Raw genomic sequence first — 15,666 nt, forward strand, 5'->3', positions numbered from 1 at the left:
AAAAACCACAGATATTCGGTCAGAATCAAGAAATTTTACAGGAATTCACGTGGCTCTCAGTACCTCAGGTCCATAAAAATGGTCCAAGGGCTGGAACGCCTCTGCTATGGTGAAAAGGCTGGGAGAGTTGGGGTTGTTCATCCTGGAGAAGAGAAGGCTCCCAGGAGACCTTCTTGGGGCCTTTCAATACAGAAAGAGGGCTTCTAAGAAAGGTGAGGACAGACTTTTTAATGAGTCTGTAGCAACAGGACAAGGGGTAACGGTTTTAAATTAAAAAGAGGGGAGATTCAGACTAGATCTAAGAAAAAAATTTTTTACGATGAGGGCGATGAAACAGGACCAGGTTGTCCAGAGACGTGTCCCATCCCTGGAAACATTCAAGGTCAGGCTGGATGGGGCTTTGAGCAACGTGAGCTAGTTGAAGATGTCCTTTCTCATTGCACAGGGGTTGGACTAGATGACCTTTAAAGGTCCCTCACAACCAAAACCATTCTGTAATTCTACGATCTTATTGCTTAACCCAAAGCAAGCAGCTCCCAGAGTCCAGTTTGGTGAGGATGCTCTTTATGGACCTTCATGTTGCCGGCACCTCTAGAGCCACCACGGCAAAAGGGCCGCTTCCCTGCTCCAAACACAGCAGGGACCTTTCCCCTCGGCACCCAAACGTGCCAAAAAATCCCTTCAGGCAACTCACACGCTTGCGTTATCGGTCCAGCAAACTTCCACGCTTGGCTCGGCTGCTCCCTGCCGCCGGCCGGGGAAGCCCAGCGCTTTCCATACTGGATACGTACGCGCACGTAATTAAATCATCCCGGAGTGGCGTGGGAAAGACTGAACGGAAAATTATCTCGGCTTTCCAGGTGGTAGGAGAGCAGCTCAGTCACTCACCTGCCAGCCTGGGCATGTTGGGGAGTGAGCGAGTGGAATTTGATAGCGCGGCGCCGCGCTCTCCCCGCGCGCGAGCTGTCACTCGGGCTGCCGGCGGCGGCGGCGCCCCAGCTGTTCCCTCTGCAAACCAACGCGGTCGGCGCGGGGCGCGATGCCAGCACGGGCGGCACACGCCTGTCGATCAGCGGCATCGAGCGAGCGCCGGGCAACGAACCGGCAAGCGCGTTCGAGCTTGCCGCGAGCTCGCTCGAGCTTGCCACGAGCGCGTCGAGCAGCAACCGGGCATTTGAGCCACCGCTGAGGGTCAGGGGTTTTTTTGTTTTGTTTTGTTTTTTCTTTTTTTTTTTCTGGCTTTCCCCTCGTCGCAGAGCTGCTTCGCTGTAGGAGCATCTTTTCAACGAGTTTTCAGCCCTGAAGTAAACACACATAGAATCATGAAATGGGTTGGGTTGGAAGGGACCTCAAAGATCATCCAGTTCCAACCCCCCTGCCATGGGCAGGGACACCCTCCACTACACCAGGTTGCCCAAAGCCCCATCCAACCTGGCCTGGAACACTTCCACGGATGGGGCAGCCACAACTTCTCTGGGCAACCTGTGCCAGTGCCTCACCACCCTCAGAGGGAAGAATTTCTTCCTTAGATCCCATCAAAATCTCCCCTCTTCCAGTTTAAATCCATTGCCCCGTGTCCTGTCACTATACACCCGTGTAAAAAGTCCCTCTCCAAAGAGGGTCGCTCCGAAGTTGGCGCAGAGCATCTCTGCAAGGACGTGGGCTAAGTGGCCAGCACACTCGAGCGAGGTTGACCTCCCAATCGACGCAGGGAGAAAGACCCAAATTAAAGTCCGACCATTAGGGTAGGGATAGAGCATCCCTCAGCCCTTTGCAATTATGTTTAATGCTCCTTAAAGCAAGCTCAGCAGGACGGGCTAGACCAGGAGCCGGCTCCCCAGGGCAGCAGACAATCTCTCTAAATATTTAATACTCGGGCATAAAAGCAGCCTCTTGGGGACGAACACGCTCCCGTGCTCCTGTGCCATCCTTTGAGTTAAAGCAGCTTGACAACCACATCTTGGCCAGAAAGGAAGAATCACTAAAGAAATGAATAGTTAAGGAAAGAAATAAAGGGCGCGACGAGCCTCACGCCGCTGGTTTTTAGTTTATCTGGAGCAAAAATACATCCACGGCGTAACGTTTGGGGTGGGGTTTTTTTGCCCAGCTGGACAAGCGATGCGCGTCTCCCGTTCCGGGCTCTTGCTGTGGATTAACTCAAAGCCTGGAGGTAGTTTATCCACCCGAGGGGTGGTCGAATCCACAGCAAATTCCAGGTGAGACGTATCCATCCAGTGCATCGATCAGGTCTGGGAAAGCATCAGACCGGCAGCTGGCAAAGAAATCCTTCATCCGCGCTTTCCCACCGCCTAATTACTCACCCCGCATGCAGATCTTCTCCAAATTATTAGAAAACCACCTAAATATTTACCTGGGAGGAGACACCCGTAACGCTGCCGGTTACGAAGCTCCGTAATTACACATTTCCCAGTCGATGGGGATTTATGGAGGAAACTCAGGCTCCGGCACGACGGTATTTTTGGAAGCTTTTGCATCGTTTTAATCGTTTTTAAGAAGTTCTAACACAACCAAGGTTGTGGGAGCATCAAAGCAGCAAGGGAGGAGATGCAGGAGAGCAGGTTTGATGTCTCAGACCATTAAGGAGGTCCAAGGAGCTCAAGTTTTGGTTTTTAGAGTGGTTACCGACTCGGGATGCTCAGTTAGAGTCACTGCCAAGAGATTTGCATTCATAAACACAAATTGTCCGAGATTTTGCCGACAACGGAGATTTGGGGGGATCTGTATTGTCAAAGTGACCCCCCCCAGTGCGAAACCGGGGCTGAGCAAAAGACACCGGAGAACTGGATAAACGGGGGTTAAATTAAAAAATCAGGAGTTGAAATTTGCTGCAGTCTGGATTAAATTCAAACAAAAAGCCAAAACGACACCCCCAGGGCTTGACTCTGATCTCGGGGAGTCTCGTTTAGTCCAGACATAACACATTACCTCTTTTTTGGTTGGTTTTTTTTTGTTTGTTTGTTTGTTTTTCAGGACAGATGCCAGTCCCAAATCTGTCCCGTTTTTCTCCCCGATCGCTCTCCAACAGGGGAGAGCATCAGCGTCGGGACGCGGCGGTGCTGTCGGATCAGCAGAACAACTCGCCCATCTCATATTATATTTTCCCCTCTATTGCAAAAAGTCCCTTTCTGCAAAGATTTAAAGAAGCGGTGGGGCAAGATTTTCCCCCGTGCACGCTCAGAGGCAGTGGGAACATGAAGGGGAGGAAAAAAAAAGATGGAAAAAAAATAAAAGAGAGCATCAAGAACTGCACATTAAGGGCTTTTTAACGGATTACACGCGGCACGGCGGCGTCAAGCGCCGATATTTTATCCCCCGCGTAAGGGACAGGTGTTTTTCTCCCTCTGCTTTTTTTTTTTCCTTTTTTTTTTCCCTTCTTAATGATTTAGTCGGTTCGAAGCGCATCATCTGTAAGGAAATACGCGGCCCGTGCAAACGGGGTTTTCTCTTCATGCATCATCCCAACGTGACACCGTCTGCTCCGGCGGCTCTCGGCGTCGAGACGCGATCGTTGTCCCTAACCCAGCCGGTGAGACTCGGCGCGGCTCTCCGGAGGGAGCGGGAGCTGTCATGTTCATTAAATGCATGATTACAGCTATGATTAATAGCGGGGGCTACAGCCTGACTCCTTTTTTTCTTTTCTTCCTTTTTTCCTTCCCCTGCTCCTCTGAAGGAATCCGCAGCCAAGCGATCCCGTGGTGTTTACCGCAGCGTTCGCCTCCCGCTCGGAATTCCAGCTTTTAATGGAAAATCATAGAATCATAGAATGGTTAGGGCTGGAAGGGACCTTCAAAGGTCATCTAGTCCAACCCCCCTGCAAGGAACAGGGATATCTCCAACTAGATCAGGTTGCTCAGGGCCTCGTCCAACCTGGCCTTGAACGTCTCCAGGGATGGAGCATCCACCACCTCTCTGGGCAACCTGTTCCAGTGTTCTACAACTCACATGGTAAAAAATTTTTTCCTAATATCCAATCTGAATCTACCTCCCTCTATTTTAAAACCATTACCCCTTGTCCTATCACAACAGGCCCTCCTGAACAGCCTCTCCCCATCTTTCTTGTAGGCCCCCTTGAGGTACTGGAAGACCGCTAGAAGGTCACCCCGGAGCCTCCTCTTCTCCAGGCTGAACAGCCCCAACTCTTTCAGCCTGTCCTCATAGGAAAGGTGCTCCAGCCTTCTTATCACCTTCGTGGCCCTCCTCTGGACCCTCTCCAACTGGTCCATGTCCTTCTTATGTTGGGGGCTCCAGAACTGGACGCAATTCTCCAGGTGAGGTCTCACGAGGGCAGAGTAGAGGGGGAGACTCACCTCCCTCGAAAAGGGGAAAGAGGCACAATTTCTCCCTGCCAAAGGCTCCACAACCACAAAAAAACTCACTTAAAACGAGCAGGTTGAATGCTGCAACTCTCCACCAACACCCATAATTAGGACCTTTTTTTCCCATAACTCCAAAATATATCTCAGGGCTTGAGGGGTCCCTCACCTGCAACCTGGTCCTTCTTCTCTGGGGAAAAGTTGGCAGAGATTTGCCTTTGCAGCCCAGGAACCGCGCTCAGGAGCAACGGTCGGTGCTTTCCAGGATGCCAATGTGGGGAGCAGGATGCTTCCATCCAGCTCCAACACCCTTCCTCAGCTTCCACTTGCCCAAGGGCTTCCGACGCAACAAACACACATCGAAAAGGATATTTGAGATTTTCCTTTTCGTTAAAAATCAGCTGCAAATATTGCAAAGAGGAAGCGCGATTAATTATTCCCTGCTTAATTATTAAGGAAGGACTTTATTGCTCCTGGGACACAGTTCAAGGATCAGGACCTTATCACGTGGAAAGGTCTCTTTTCACATCTGATCTAGTAATTGCATTTTTATACGGTGGAAAGTTTGTAAAAAAACCAGAAATAACCTAAAAAAATGGAGAGGTTGCAGAGCCAGAGTGCGCCGGGGCCAAGGGATGCGCAAGAGGGTGGGAGCATCGTTAGAACGAGGGCGAGCACTGAGCCCGTATCTGCCCATCTACTGCAACTGCTCCAAAGTGTCTGCTTCAACAAGGCCAAGTGCAAGGTCCTGCACGTGGGTCGGGGCAATCCCAAGCACAGGTTCAGGCTGGGTGGAGAATGGATTGAGAGCAGCCCTGAGGAAAAGGACTTGGGAGTGCTGGTGGATGAGAAGCTCATCATGAGCCGGCACCGTGCGCTGGCAGCCCAGAAAGCCAACCGTGTCCTGGGCTGCATCCAGAGCAGCGTGGGCAGCAGGTCAGGGAGGGGATTCTGCCCCTCTGCTCTGCTCTGTGAGACCCCCCTGCAGTGCTGCCTTCAGCTCTGGGGTCCCCAACACAAGAAGGACATGGAGCTGCTGGAGCAAATTCAGAGGAGGCCATGGAGATGCTCCGAGGGCTGGAGCACCTCTGCTATGGAGACAGGCTGGGAGAGTTGGGACTGTTCAGCCTGGAGAAGAGAAGGCTCTGGGGAGACCTTCCAGCACCTTCCAGTGCATAAAGGGGCTACAAGAAAGCTGGAGAGGGGCTTTGGACAAGGGTGTGGAGTGACAGGACAAGGGACAGTGGCTTTAAACTGAAAGAGGGGAGATTTTGATTAGATCTAAGGAAGAAATTCTTCCCTCTGAGGGTGGTGAGGCACTGGAGCAGGTTGCCCAGAGACGTTGTGGCTGCCCCATCCCTGGCAGTGTTCCAGGACATGTTGGATGAAGCTTTGGGCAACCTGGTGTAGTGGAAGGTGTCCCTGCCCATGGCAGGGGGGTTGGAACTAGATGATCTTTGAGGTCCCTTCCAACCCAAACCATTCTATGATTCTGTGATTCTAGATCAAGGATAATTTATGGAAATCTTACACAGTGAGGGAAACAAACAGGGCTTTGCCCAAGCGACTGCAGCCGGCAGACGATCGGCTCCACCACCCGATGCTCCGACTTAGGGATGACTGTAACGGGTCATCCCAGCTTCCCGTTATTTTTCGCTCATCAAGGGAAGGGGTTTTGCCCTTAGCCACGCTCGCTTCTGCTCAGGCTGCTTCACGCATGACCTCAGCACCCAGGAAGAGGCTTCCTTGAACCACACCGGCTCCTTTAACAACCCCGCTGCGCACGCGGCGGCGCAGGGAGCCTACTTCGGCAACAGCCGAGCAATTCATTTTGCACGACTCTCCTTCGCTTTATTGCTGAACAAAAAGTTTTGAGGTTGGCATTCGGGGAAATTTATTTCTTTAATTATTATTCATTTAAGTGGGTTCCACTGTTTCAGATGATCAGCACTAGCAGCTGCTGGGGGTAATTTATTTTACTCACCGGACAGCAGAAGCCCTCACTCTCCAGAAGGTAACAGCAAAACAAGGGATGAGCTGCCACTACACCAGCACAGCTTTTTGCATTCTTAGCTCTAAGGAAGAAATTCTTCCCTCTGAGGGTGCTGAGGCACTGGGACAGGTTGCCCAGAGAAGCTGTGGCTGCCCCATCCCTGGAAGTGTTCCAGGCCAGGTTGGATGGGGCTTTGGGCAACCTGGTGTAGTGGAGGGTGTCCCTGCCCGTGGCAGGGGGGTTGGAACTGGATGGTCTTTGAGGTCCCTTCCAACCCAAACCATTCCATGATTCTATGGTTCTCCTGTCCGGTTGCGCCCCAGCTCCTAACAGGAACATACATGTCCCTGGGGCACGTGGTCACAAGTTGTATTAATGAAGCAACCTCACTTAAAGAAGCGCACTCCAGGTTTGATGAGCCCGGAGCGGCTGCCACGGAGCATCTCCCAAGCTCTGTAAGCTCTGGTCTGCACCAGTGCTGGATCTACCGGTGCTCCTCGAGGTCCCTACCCACCAGTGCCTGTAATCCCAGCATTGAGGGATTGACCTCAACAGGAACCAAGGGACTGAGCAATCCCAAAACCCAAGAGACTGAGTGCTCCAAAAATTTAGGGATTGAGCTCAAAGGGGGTAAGAGATTGATTAATGCCAAAAGCAAGGTACTGAGATTGAAGGGGCCAAGAGATCGAGTTCAAAACGGACAAGAGATTGAGCAACCCCCAAACCAAGGGATTGAGATTGAAGAAGATGCAGGCAATCCCAAAAAGAAGGGACTGCGCCTGAAGAAGCTGAGGGACTGAGCTCAAAAAGGGCAAGAGACTCAGTAATCTCAAACCCAAGGATTGAGATTGAAGGGGCCAAGGGATTGAACTCAAAAGGGGTAAGGGATTGAGCAATCCCAAAGCCAAGAGATTGAGATTGAAGGGGCCAAGGGATTGAGCAATCCCAAAGACAAGAGATGGAGCTCAAAAAGGGTCAAGGGATTGAGCTCAAAAGAGACCAAGGGATTGAACAATCCCCAAACCACAGGATTGAACTCAAAAGGGGCCAAGGGATTAAGCAATCCCAAACCCAAGGGACTGTGCTTGAAGGGGCCAAGGGACTGGGTAATGCCAAAGACAAGGGATTGAGCAACCTCAAAAATAAGGGATTAAGATCAAAAGGGACCAAAGGATTGAGCAATTGCAAAGACAAGGGATTGACCTCAAAGGGGCCAAGAGACTAGAATCATAGAATCACAGAATGGTTTGGGTTGGAAGGGACCTCAAAGATCATCTAGTTCCAACCCCCCTGCCATGGGCAGGGACACCCTCCAGGAACCCATGTTCCTACGGTTGTGGAGAAAAACTAAAACCCACCAATAAATAAAACGATGCTGCTCGAGGGGTTGGCTGTCACCCACGAGCATCCCTCCAGCGGGTGAAGCCCAGTCACGCTAAAGGGACCCCAAAGCCACCAGTCTTTCATCTCACCAGGGCTCCTGCATGCTTCCCAGGAGGCAAAATCTCAGTCGAGGAGGAGGAGGAAGTCATGCAGGTGAAGATTTGCCCACGGAAAGCAGCCTGGATGCCGTAAAACACCGCCGGAGCCAGCCCCAGCTCACAGTGTGCAATACCTCTCGCCGCCGCGGCGGCGGCTCGTGCCAAGATTGGGGTCAAAGCTGCTTTCCGGACAATGTCAAACCTTAATTTGGTTTCTGCTGCTTCCAATCTTGTCCAGGGCTGTGGAGTTTTTTATTTCCTTTTATTTTCCCTTTCAAATTTCTTTGTGAAATGCTGTGTCGCCGGGACCTTTTGCTTCTTTCCCCAATCTCATGGAAATTCCTCAAGTGTCTGAATAACATCTTGGCAGTTGTAGAAAGAAACGACGGAGAGGTTCACTGTGAGCGGAGAGACTCCATTATTACGCTTCCTTAATTAATTGCAACAAATGGAACGTTCTCCACACCATCTCGCTGCCTCTTTTCTACTATTTCTGGAAAGTGAAAACTATATTGTTGCAGAAACACCAGTTATTCCAGGGGTAAAGAGCTTTTCCATGTCTGATACCTCATCTTCATCCCACATGGGGACAAGGAACAAGTGTCCATGCCCCGTGTTTGCAGCTAGATGTTTTCTTCTGACCCTCTTCCATCCCTTGCTCCAGGGGTTCAGGTCACCGGCCGGCTGGGAAAGCAACCACGTTGCCCAAAGCCTCATCCAACCTGGCCTTGAACACTTCCAGGGATGGGGCAGCCACAGCTTCTCTGGGCAACCTGCCCCAGTGCCTCAGCACCCTCAGAGGGAAGAATTTCTTCCTTAGATCCAATCGAAATCTCCCCTCTTTCAGTTTAAAGCCATTGCCCTGTGTCCTGTCACTCCACACCCTTGTCCAAAGCCCCTCTCCAGCTTTCCTGTAGCCTCTTTAGGTACGGGAAGGTGCTGGAAGGTCTCCCCGGAGCCTTCTCTTCTCCAGGCTGCTCTCTCAGCCTGTCTCCAGAGCAGAGGTGCTCCAGCCCTTGGAGCATCTCCATGGCCTCCTCTGGACTCGCTCCGACAGCTCCGTGTCCTTCTGATGTTGGGGACCCCAGAGCTGAAGGCAGCACTGCAGGGGGGTCCCAGGAGAGCAGAGCAGAGGGGCAGAATCCCCTCCCTCGACCCGCTTCCCATGCTGCTCTGGGTGCAGCCCAGGACACGGTTGGCTTTCTGGGCTGCCAGCGCATGGTGTCGGCTCATGGTGAGCTTCTCATCACCCAACACCCCCAAGTGCTTTTCCTCAGGGCTGCTCTCAATCCATTCCCTGCCCAGCCTGTCCTTGTGCTTGGGATTGCCCCTACCCACGTGCAGGACCTTGCACTTGGCCTTGTTGAACTTCATGAGGTTCTCACAGGCCCACCTCTCCAGCCTGTCCAGGTCCCTCTGGATGGCTCCTGGTAGTTCCAGGATTAACCCCGATACAGCACAGGGCTGCAGGAGACACATTCCCAGGACCAAATCTGGGCTTACCATCAGCATCAAACCGATTGCCCATCCCGCTCGCCTGGGCAGGGACAGTACAACGGCACTGATGGACCAGCCACAGCGACCAGTATCACGTTTTTTATCGTAGTCGGGCCACAAAGAGACAAAATAAATTAAACCAACCCAATAAATTCAGGCCAACAGCAGAATTACAACCCACTGTAAGTAAACTCCAAGCTATTCAACCATCAGGAGCGTTTCCCATCTCTTTGCCACCCCCGAACACACAGCGTCTGGCACAGGAAGGGAAAGGAAAAGCAAAAGCTGGATATTTTTTTCCATCTTTCAAATAAACTTTGTCAAGTGTCGAAAACACAGAGCGTTCAGGAAACGTCTGAAGGTTCACACCCAAATCTTCCATCCCGCCATCCCCGGTTATCGTGAAGCGAGAGACGCCGGTATCTGCCGGATCCATCCTCACGAAGGAGGATGGATCATGGTGAGAGCTGGAAGATGACATGGAAATCCTGACACACAGCAGCTCCTGGGGCTTTACGGTTACAAACCCAACACGTACACGACGGGGGAAGGCGAGTCCAGCAAAGTGAGAATTGTCTTTAAAAAAACAATATAGATGGGTCTGTATTTTATAGGAAATAACCCTGGAAGGGACTTTCTGTCCCAAAGAAGGACTAATTAAACCTCTTTCTCCAAACAAGACCAGTGGGGAAGGAAAAATGGGGGGAAATTGCATCTCCTCTGTGCCCCATCATCCCCAATAAAGTCACAATGGGGAATGGCTCCATCCTTGCCACCAGCCAAGAGACAGTTGCACATCTCCATGAAAGCCTCATTATTTTAAAATCATAGAATCATAGAATCATAGAATGGTTAGGGCTGGAAGGGACCTTCAAAGGTCATCTAGTCCAACCCCCCTGCAAGGAACAGGGATATCTCCAACTAGATCAGGTTGCTCAGGGCCTCGTCCAACCTGGCCTTGAATGGCTCCAGGGATGGAGCATCCACCACCTCTCTGGGCAATCTGAGATCAAAAAGGAGGAAAAGTATCCACAAAAGCATCCAGTGCCCAAAATCCGCCCCCAACAAAACTCCAAGAGCAACGCTGATGCCTCAATTTGCAAAAAAACTCCTCCCGTCATACCTTTGGCTCCATCCCTCTCCCAGAAATTGCACTCTGGGATGGCATTTCTCCGCTTGGTCCCAGCCCAGAGGTGGATATTCATGGACAAGCTGAATCCATCAGCTCTTTGCTGAGTTGTCTACTCATGACTTTGCTGTTTCCCGGTGACCAGATAAATTTAGAGACTTTCTTGCACTTAGATAAATGGAAAAAAAAATAATAGTCTGGAACATTTTAAATATGGAATGTGCAAGATCTGAGCTTGGGAAAAGCTGCCTCGGAAATGCCGGTGTTCCAACCAGCGGGAGAAATAGTGATATAAGCACAGTGGTGGGTAATGAAGTCCTCCCACCACCTCCCAGCACCTAAATTAAAAGCCACTAATGCATGGACTGGAAATTAGGCAGCAGCTTGAGTCAAATCCACCTCCTTGCTGCAAGGCACGACCTACTCCACCTATGTCCTCCTCAAACAGAAGTTCATGTAACCTGTTCTTTCAAAAATCCCAATAATGGAGATTTCAGAGTCATCCCAGCCAATTTCATCCAGCACTTTACAATCCTCATCCTTCGAAATCTCTCCCTGAACCCTTGCTGCTACAGTTTAAACCCCTTGGGTTTTAGCTGCTTCACCTGACCATGGAGAAGACATCCTTCCTTTGCTTGGCAGCTCTCCATGAACTTGAGAACCTGCAGCTCCTCCATCTCCTCCTCTGCAGGTTACACAGAGTCAGGTCCTCTGCTTTTCCAGTCCTTTCAGTCATCATCCATCCTTGGAAGTCTTCAAGGTCAGGTTGGATGGGGCTTTGAGCAACCTGGTGTAGTGGAGGGTGTCCCTGCCCATGGCAGGGGGTTGGAACTGGAGCTCCCTTCCAACCCAAACCATTCCATGATTCTATGAAAGGCATCAGAAGTTCAGGGATCCAGATGCTTCGGAAAATCCCACTGCCCTCAGCAAAGCTCTTGAAAAGATCCCACATCGCTGACACCAGGCTTTGCTTGGTCTACAGACCCCTAAGTTTGCTTTACGGCCTTTTTTTCCATCCCTCTGACAGTTGATCCTTTTCCATCCTCCTCCAGACGCAGCAGGGAATCCAAGGATTAACAGCTGGCAGGCAGGATCGCAGACTTCAAAACACGCTGCACGGACACCCGCACACGTACCTATTTGCAGAGCCGGCAGCGAGGAGGACGTTGCAGGCCAATCAGCCACCAAAAATCTGTCCTGAGCAGAGCCGAGCTGCAAAACCACCGACAAACTGTCCCCCAAACCGCTGCCGATGCCCTCCGAAGGACTTGGGAGTGCTGGTTGATGAGAAGCTCACCATGAGCCAGTGATCACCTGAAAGCGCTGCTCCATCGGCTCCACGTCCCCTCGGCCACCGCAGAATCCTCATCTCTGTCATCTGCAGACAGCTTTTTTTCCCATCCCTGGGTGTCCGGGGCACTAATCCGTGGTTTAAGTTAAATCTCTGCCCCCCTCCCCACCAGTGATGATGAGCAGTAAGGATGTATCATCACCAGCCATCCCTCTCCTGCCTACCCCTCATTTTCCCCCTTCTCCATTTTCTCTCCAACGCCACTTACGGCCACGTGCGAGCGTCAGCGGGAGTTATTTACTCTTTACTGAGATGTTGCTGTTTGCTCCTAATTTCCTTCACACTTTTCAAACTTCTCGGAGCTGCTCAGCTCTCCTGCTGGTGAGATTTTTGTGCCTGCACAAAGCTTCTCCCCTCCCTAATCCCTGTTCCTTGTGGGTTTAAAACTACCCAGGACGCCCCATCACGCTCCCACGAATCGGGAGTTTCGGAAGCTGCGGCTCTCAACGCCACCACGTTATTTATGGCCTCTTCATCCACTTTCTCACCCCATATAAAACGCCTTTGGAATTAAATTGCCTCATTTAGAGCATCACCCATGAACTCTCCGCACCCTTCATCCTTCCAGCTAAGAAAAACAATAGCACAAAGCTCTTGGCTTTGCCTTTCCCAGCTTAAAGTCCTCAAAATTCATCAATAAAGCAGTAACGGCGCAAAAATATTTGACCCCAGGTAGAAACTCAAAAAAAAAAACCCAAAACATTAAGCACAGTTGAAAACCTGGTCTTGCCTAAGAGCCGCGCTTGAGGCATCAAGTATGAGGAGCTGAAACCCAAATTTAATTGAAGCTAAATGTAAAGCTAAATGTGAAACTGTCGAAATGCTGTTTCATAGTTACGTGCAGAACGATCCTCCCTGTTTGTCGTAGGTCAACATCGAATGCAATTTGTGGTGAGCATCTCAAATACGTTTAACCTGGCGGTGCCGCTCGAAGCCGCTCAGGTTACAAAAAGAAATGAGTTTACTGGCGTGTCTCTACAAGCTTGAACTAAGAAAAGTTAAGAAAAAGTTAAGAAAAAGTTAAGAAAAAGTTAAGAAAAAGTTAAGAAAAAGTTAAGAAAAAGTTAAGAAAAAGTTAAGAAAAATCTCGATTTTCTTCAGCCTTTAATTTCTTCTACATTACTCTCTCTTCAGTGCTACTGGAAAGCAAGGAGAGCTGTGGGTACGTTTTGGCGATGATGGGATGCCCATCACCTTTGTGTCTGGGCTCCAGCAAGGCCAAAGGCTGAGTTGCAACAGGCGCGCTGGGAATAAGCACCTAAAAACCGACCTCAGCACTGAAGCCGGGATGTCGTTGGCTTCTGGATGCGGCTCGTGACAAATCCTTGCTGCTCACCTGCTCTGCCAGGGCTCTTGGTGCTCAAGTCTCTGCCCCGGCCGGGGGTGCTGAAGGTCTTGGAGAGCTTGTTCGCCGACACGCGGTACATCACCCCGCCGATGCAGCGATAGCCTTTGCTCCTCCATCTCTGCTGCACATGCTGGGACTTGGCGCCCTGAGGCGAAAGGCGCGCTTGGTTTAACGGTGGGGACCTGCAGGAGAGCGAGAAAGTCAAGGTCAGCTTCAACCAGGGAAGATATCGCAAGGAGGTGCTGCTTCATGAGCAAACCCTCGGCTGCTTGAGGATGGAGGTGATGCAGGGGGGAAGCAGGGATGCTCTTGCTGTAGACAGAGGAGAAGCTCCGATTCTCCGTGATTTACACCAAAAAAACCCAACCTTCAAGGACCCTCCCCTGGTATCGCTCTCCCCACGCAACAAAAAGCCGTTTCTTTCCCCCAGCTTGCCCACAGCAATGCCACAGGAGAAGAGACCATGCGCTGAAGGTCAGGTCCTCACCGAACCATAGCCTGATAGGACACAGCAACGGTGTTTGTCCCTAAAGCTCTGCAGATATTTGCCATCAGCCCCGGTGTCTGGCACATGACATGGCTTCAATCCCCATTACTGGTACGTGGCTTCTTAACAGGGTGTCTGGCACATCCGAAACGGGGTCCAGGTGAGCCCACGCAGCCAGGGCTGATGCCCCATCTCACACCCTTGGCTTGCAGCTTCAAACCCAGCAGGAAACAGAGAAAAAATGTGGATGGAATCCCACAAGGGAATCAGCAATGTGGGAGCCACGTTTGACAGAGCTCTACAGGCTTTGATAGTTCTGGTACCATCATTGTTACTAATATTTGGTAGAATCATAGAATCATGGAATGGTTTGGGTTGGAAGGGACTTTAAAGATCATCTAGTTCCAACCCCCCTGCCATTCATGGGGACAGCTGCCTCACTGCGGTCTTCACTATGAGCCGCAGGGAAATCTCTGCTCCGACATCTGGAGAACCTCCTCCTCGTCCTTCTTCACTGACCTTGGTGTCTGCATACTTGCTTCTCTCACATATTCTCCCTCCTCTCTTCCAGCTGCTGTTGCTCAGCAGATTTTTTTCCCCACTTCTTAAATCCATCACCCCAGAGGCACTACCACCATCACTGATGGGCTCAGCTTCACCTAGCAACAGGTCCATCTTGGAGCCGTTGACATTGGCTCTATCAGACATGGGGGAAGCTTCTGGCATCTTCTCACAGAAGCCACCTCTGCAGCCCTCTCGGCTACCAAAACCTTGCCACGCCAACCCACCACAATCAGTAAGCTCTGAAGTGCCACCCTGGGGACAAACATGTCCCAGAGGAGCTCACCTGCCACCAAAATCACCCCGGTTCCTCCGGCACCTCCTGTGCCACCCAACCCGCGCGGCGCCACCCAACTCATTTTCGTCCGTCCGCCGTTACGCAAACAGAGCCGGCGCAGGCAAATCAAATCTCCTCCAATATCAGCCGCCGTCCCCATTTAGCGCTAATCCAAACAGTAATTTGTTTATGCAAATTAGAGCTCTAATTTTGCATTAGTCCCAACGACGCTCGTAATGCTATTAGCAGAACGTATATAAACCGCGCATTACGGGAGAAGATCCGTAAATTAAGACCCCGCTGTCCTATCAGCAGAATGCAAACCCCGGAGAGCATTACCTTCAAATGAACACGCGCTGCGAGGAAAAAGGGAATTGTAAAATGGAATAGTTCCATTTCTCGGCGCTTAGCGTGACAGCCTATTCATTTCATCGGGCTCGTTGCCACTGGCTACCGAGCCGGGAGAATTGCTGCCTGGATTTTGCGGAGGGGATGGGGAATGGGCAAAGAAGCTACTGCCCCCGGTTCCAGTTTCCCCAGGGTTTGGTTCTCAAGAAAGTGTTCCAGAAAGGAGAAGTAAGTCTTAATTTTTTACAAAACCAGGTTACTTGCAAAAAGTCACAGCAGTGGCGTCGTTGGCGGAAGGTACCGATGGCAGGAGGGACACTAGGGTCACCCATGGATCTCCCAGCTGGTCATAGCAAACCTCTGCAAGCCCAAGGCTGCAGCCAGCGTCGGCTGCAGGACCTGGAGAAAGGTCTCGTGGCTGTAAAAGTGGCCTAATGAAGCTGAAAAAAAATTATATCAAGGACTTAATGGCCAGTAGGTCGAGGGAGAGGATTCTGCTACTCTGCTCTGGTGGGACCTCCCTGGAGTACTGCATTCAGCTCTGGCGTCCTCAGCACAGGAAAGACACGGACCTGTTGGAGCAGGTCCAGAGGAGGCCGTGGAAACGATCGGAGGGATGGAGCACCTCTGCTATGGAGAAAAGTTGAGAGAGTTGAGGTTGCTCAGCCTGGAGAAGAGAAGGCTCTGGGGAGACCTTCATGAGGCCATGCAATACTTAAAGGGAGCTTACAAGAAAGATGAGGACAGACTTTTTATCAGGGTTTTTAGTTTAAAACAGAGGAGATTCAGACTAGATCTAAGGAAGAAATTTTTTGTGATGAGGGTGATGAAACACTAGACCAGGTTGCCCAGAGAGGTGG

At 51.0% G+C, this 15,666-nt stretch overlaps 1 protein-coding gene across 1 annotated transcript in view; it reads right to left on the bottom strand.

Moving 5' to 3' along the window:
- ZC3H3 (zinc finger CCCH-type containing 3) overlaps nt 1–15,666 on the bottom strand; it is a 199,282-nt gene that overhangs the window by 50,158 nt on the left and 133,458 nt on the right. The window contains exons 5-6 of the mRNA XM_086609604.1: nt 13,122–13,315; nt 12,765–12,767 (exon numbers count right to left, since the gene is read on the bottom strand). Of these exons, the coding sequence (XP_086465730.1) occupies nt 12,765–12,767; nt 13,122–13,315 (197 nt within the window). The remainder of the gene's footprint in view (nt 1–12,764; nt 12,768–13,121; nt 13,316–15,666) is intronic.

This window comes from Tauraco erythrolophus, chromosome 3 (genome assembly GCF_009769465.1).
Source record: "Tauraco erythrolophus isolate bTauEry1 chromosome 3, bTauEry1.pri, whole genome shotgun sequence".
Classification (NCBI taxonomy): Eukaryota; Metazoa; Chordata; class Aves; order Musophagiformes; family Musophagidae; genus Tauraco; species Tauraco erythrolophus.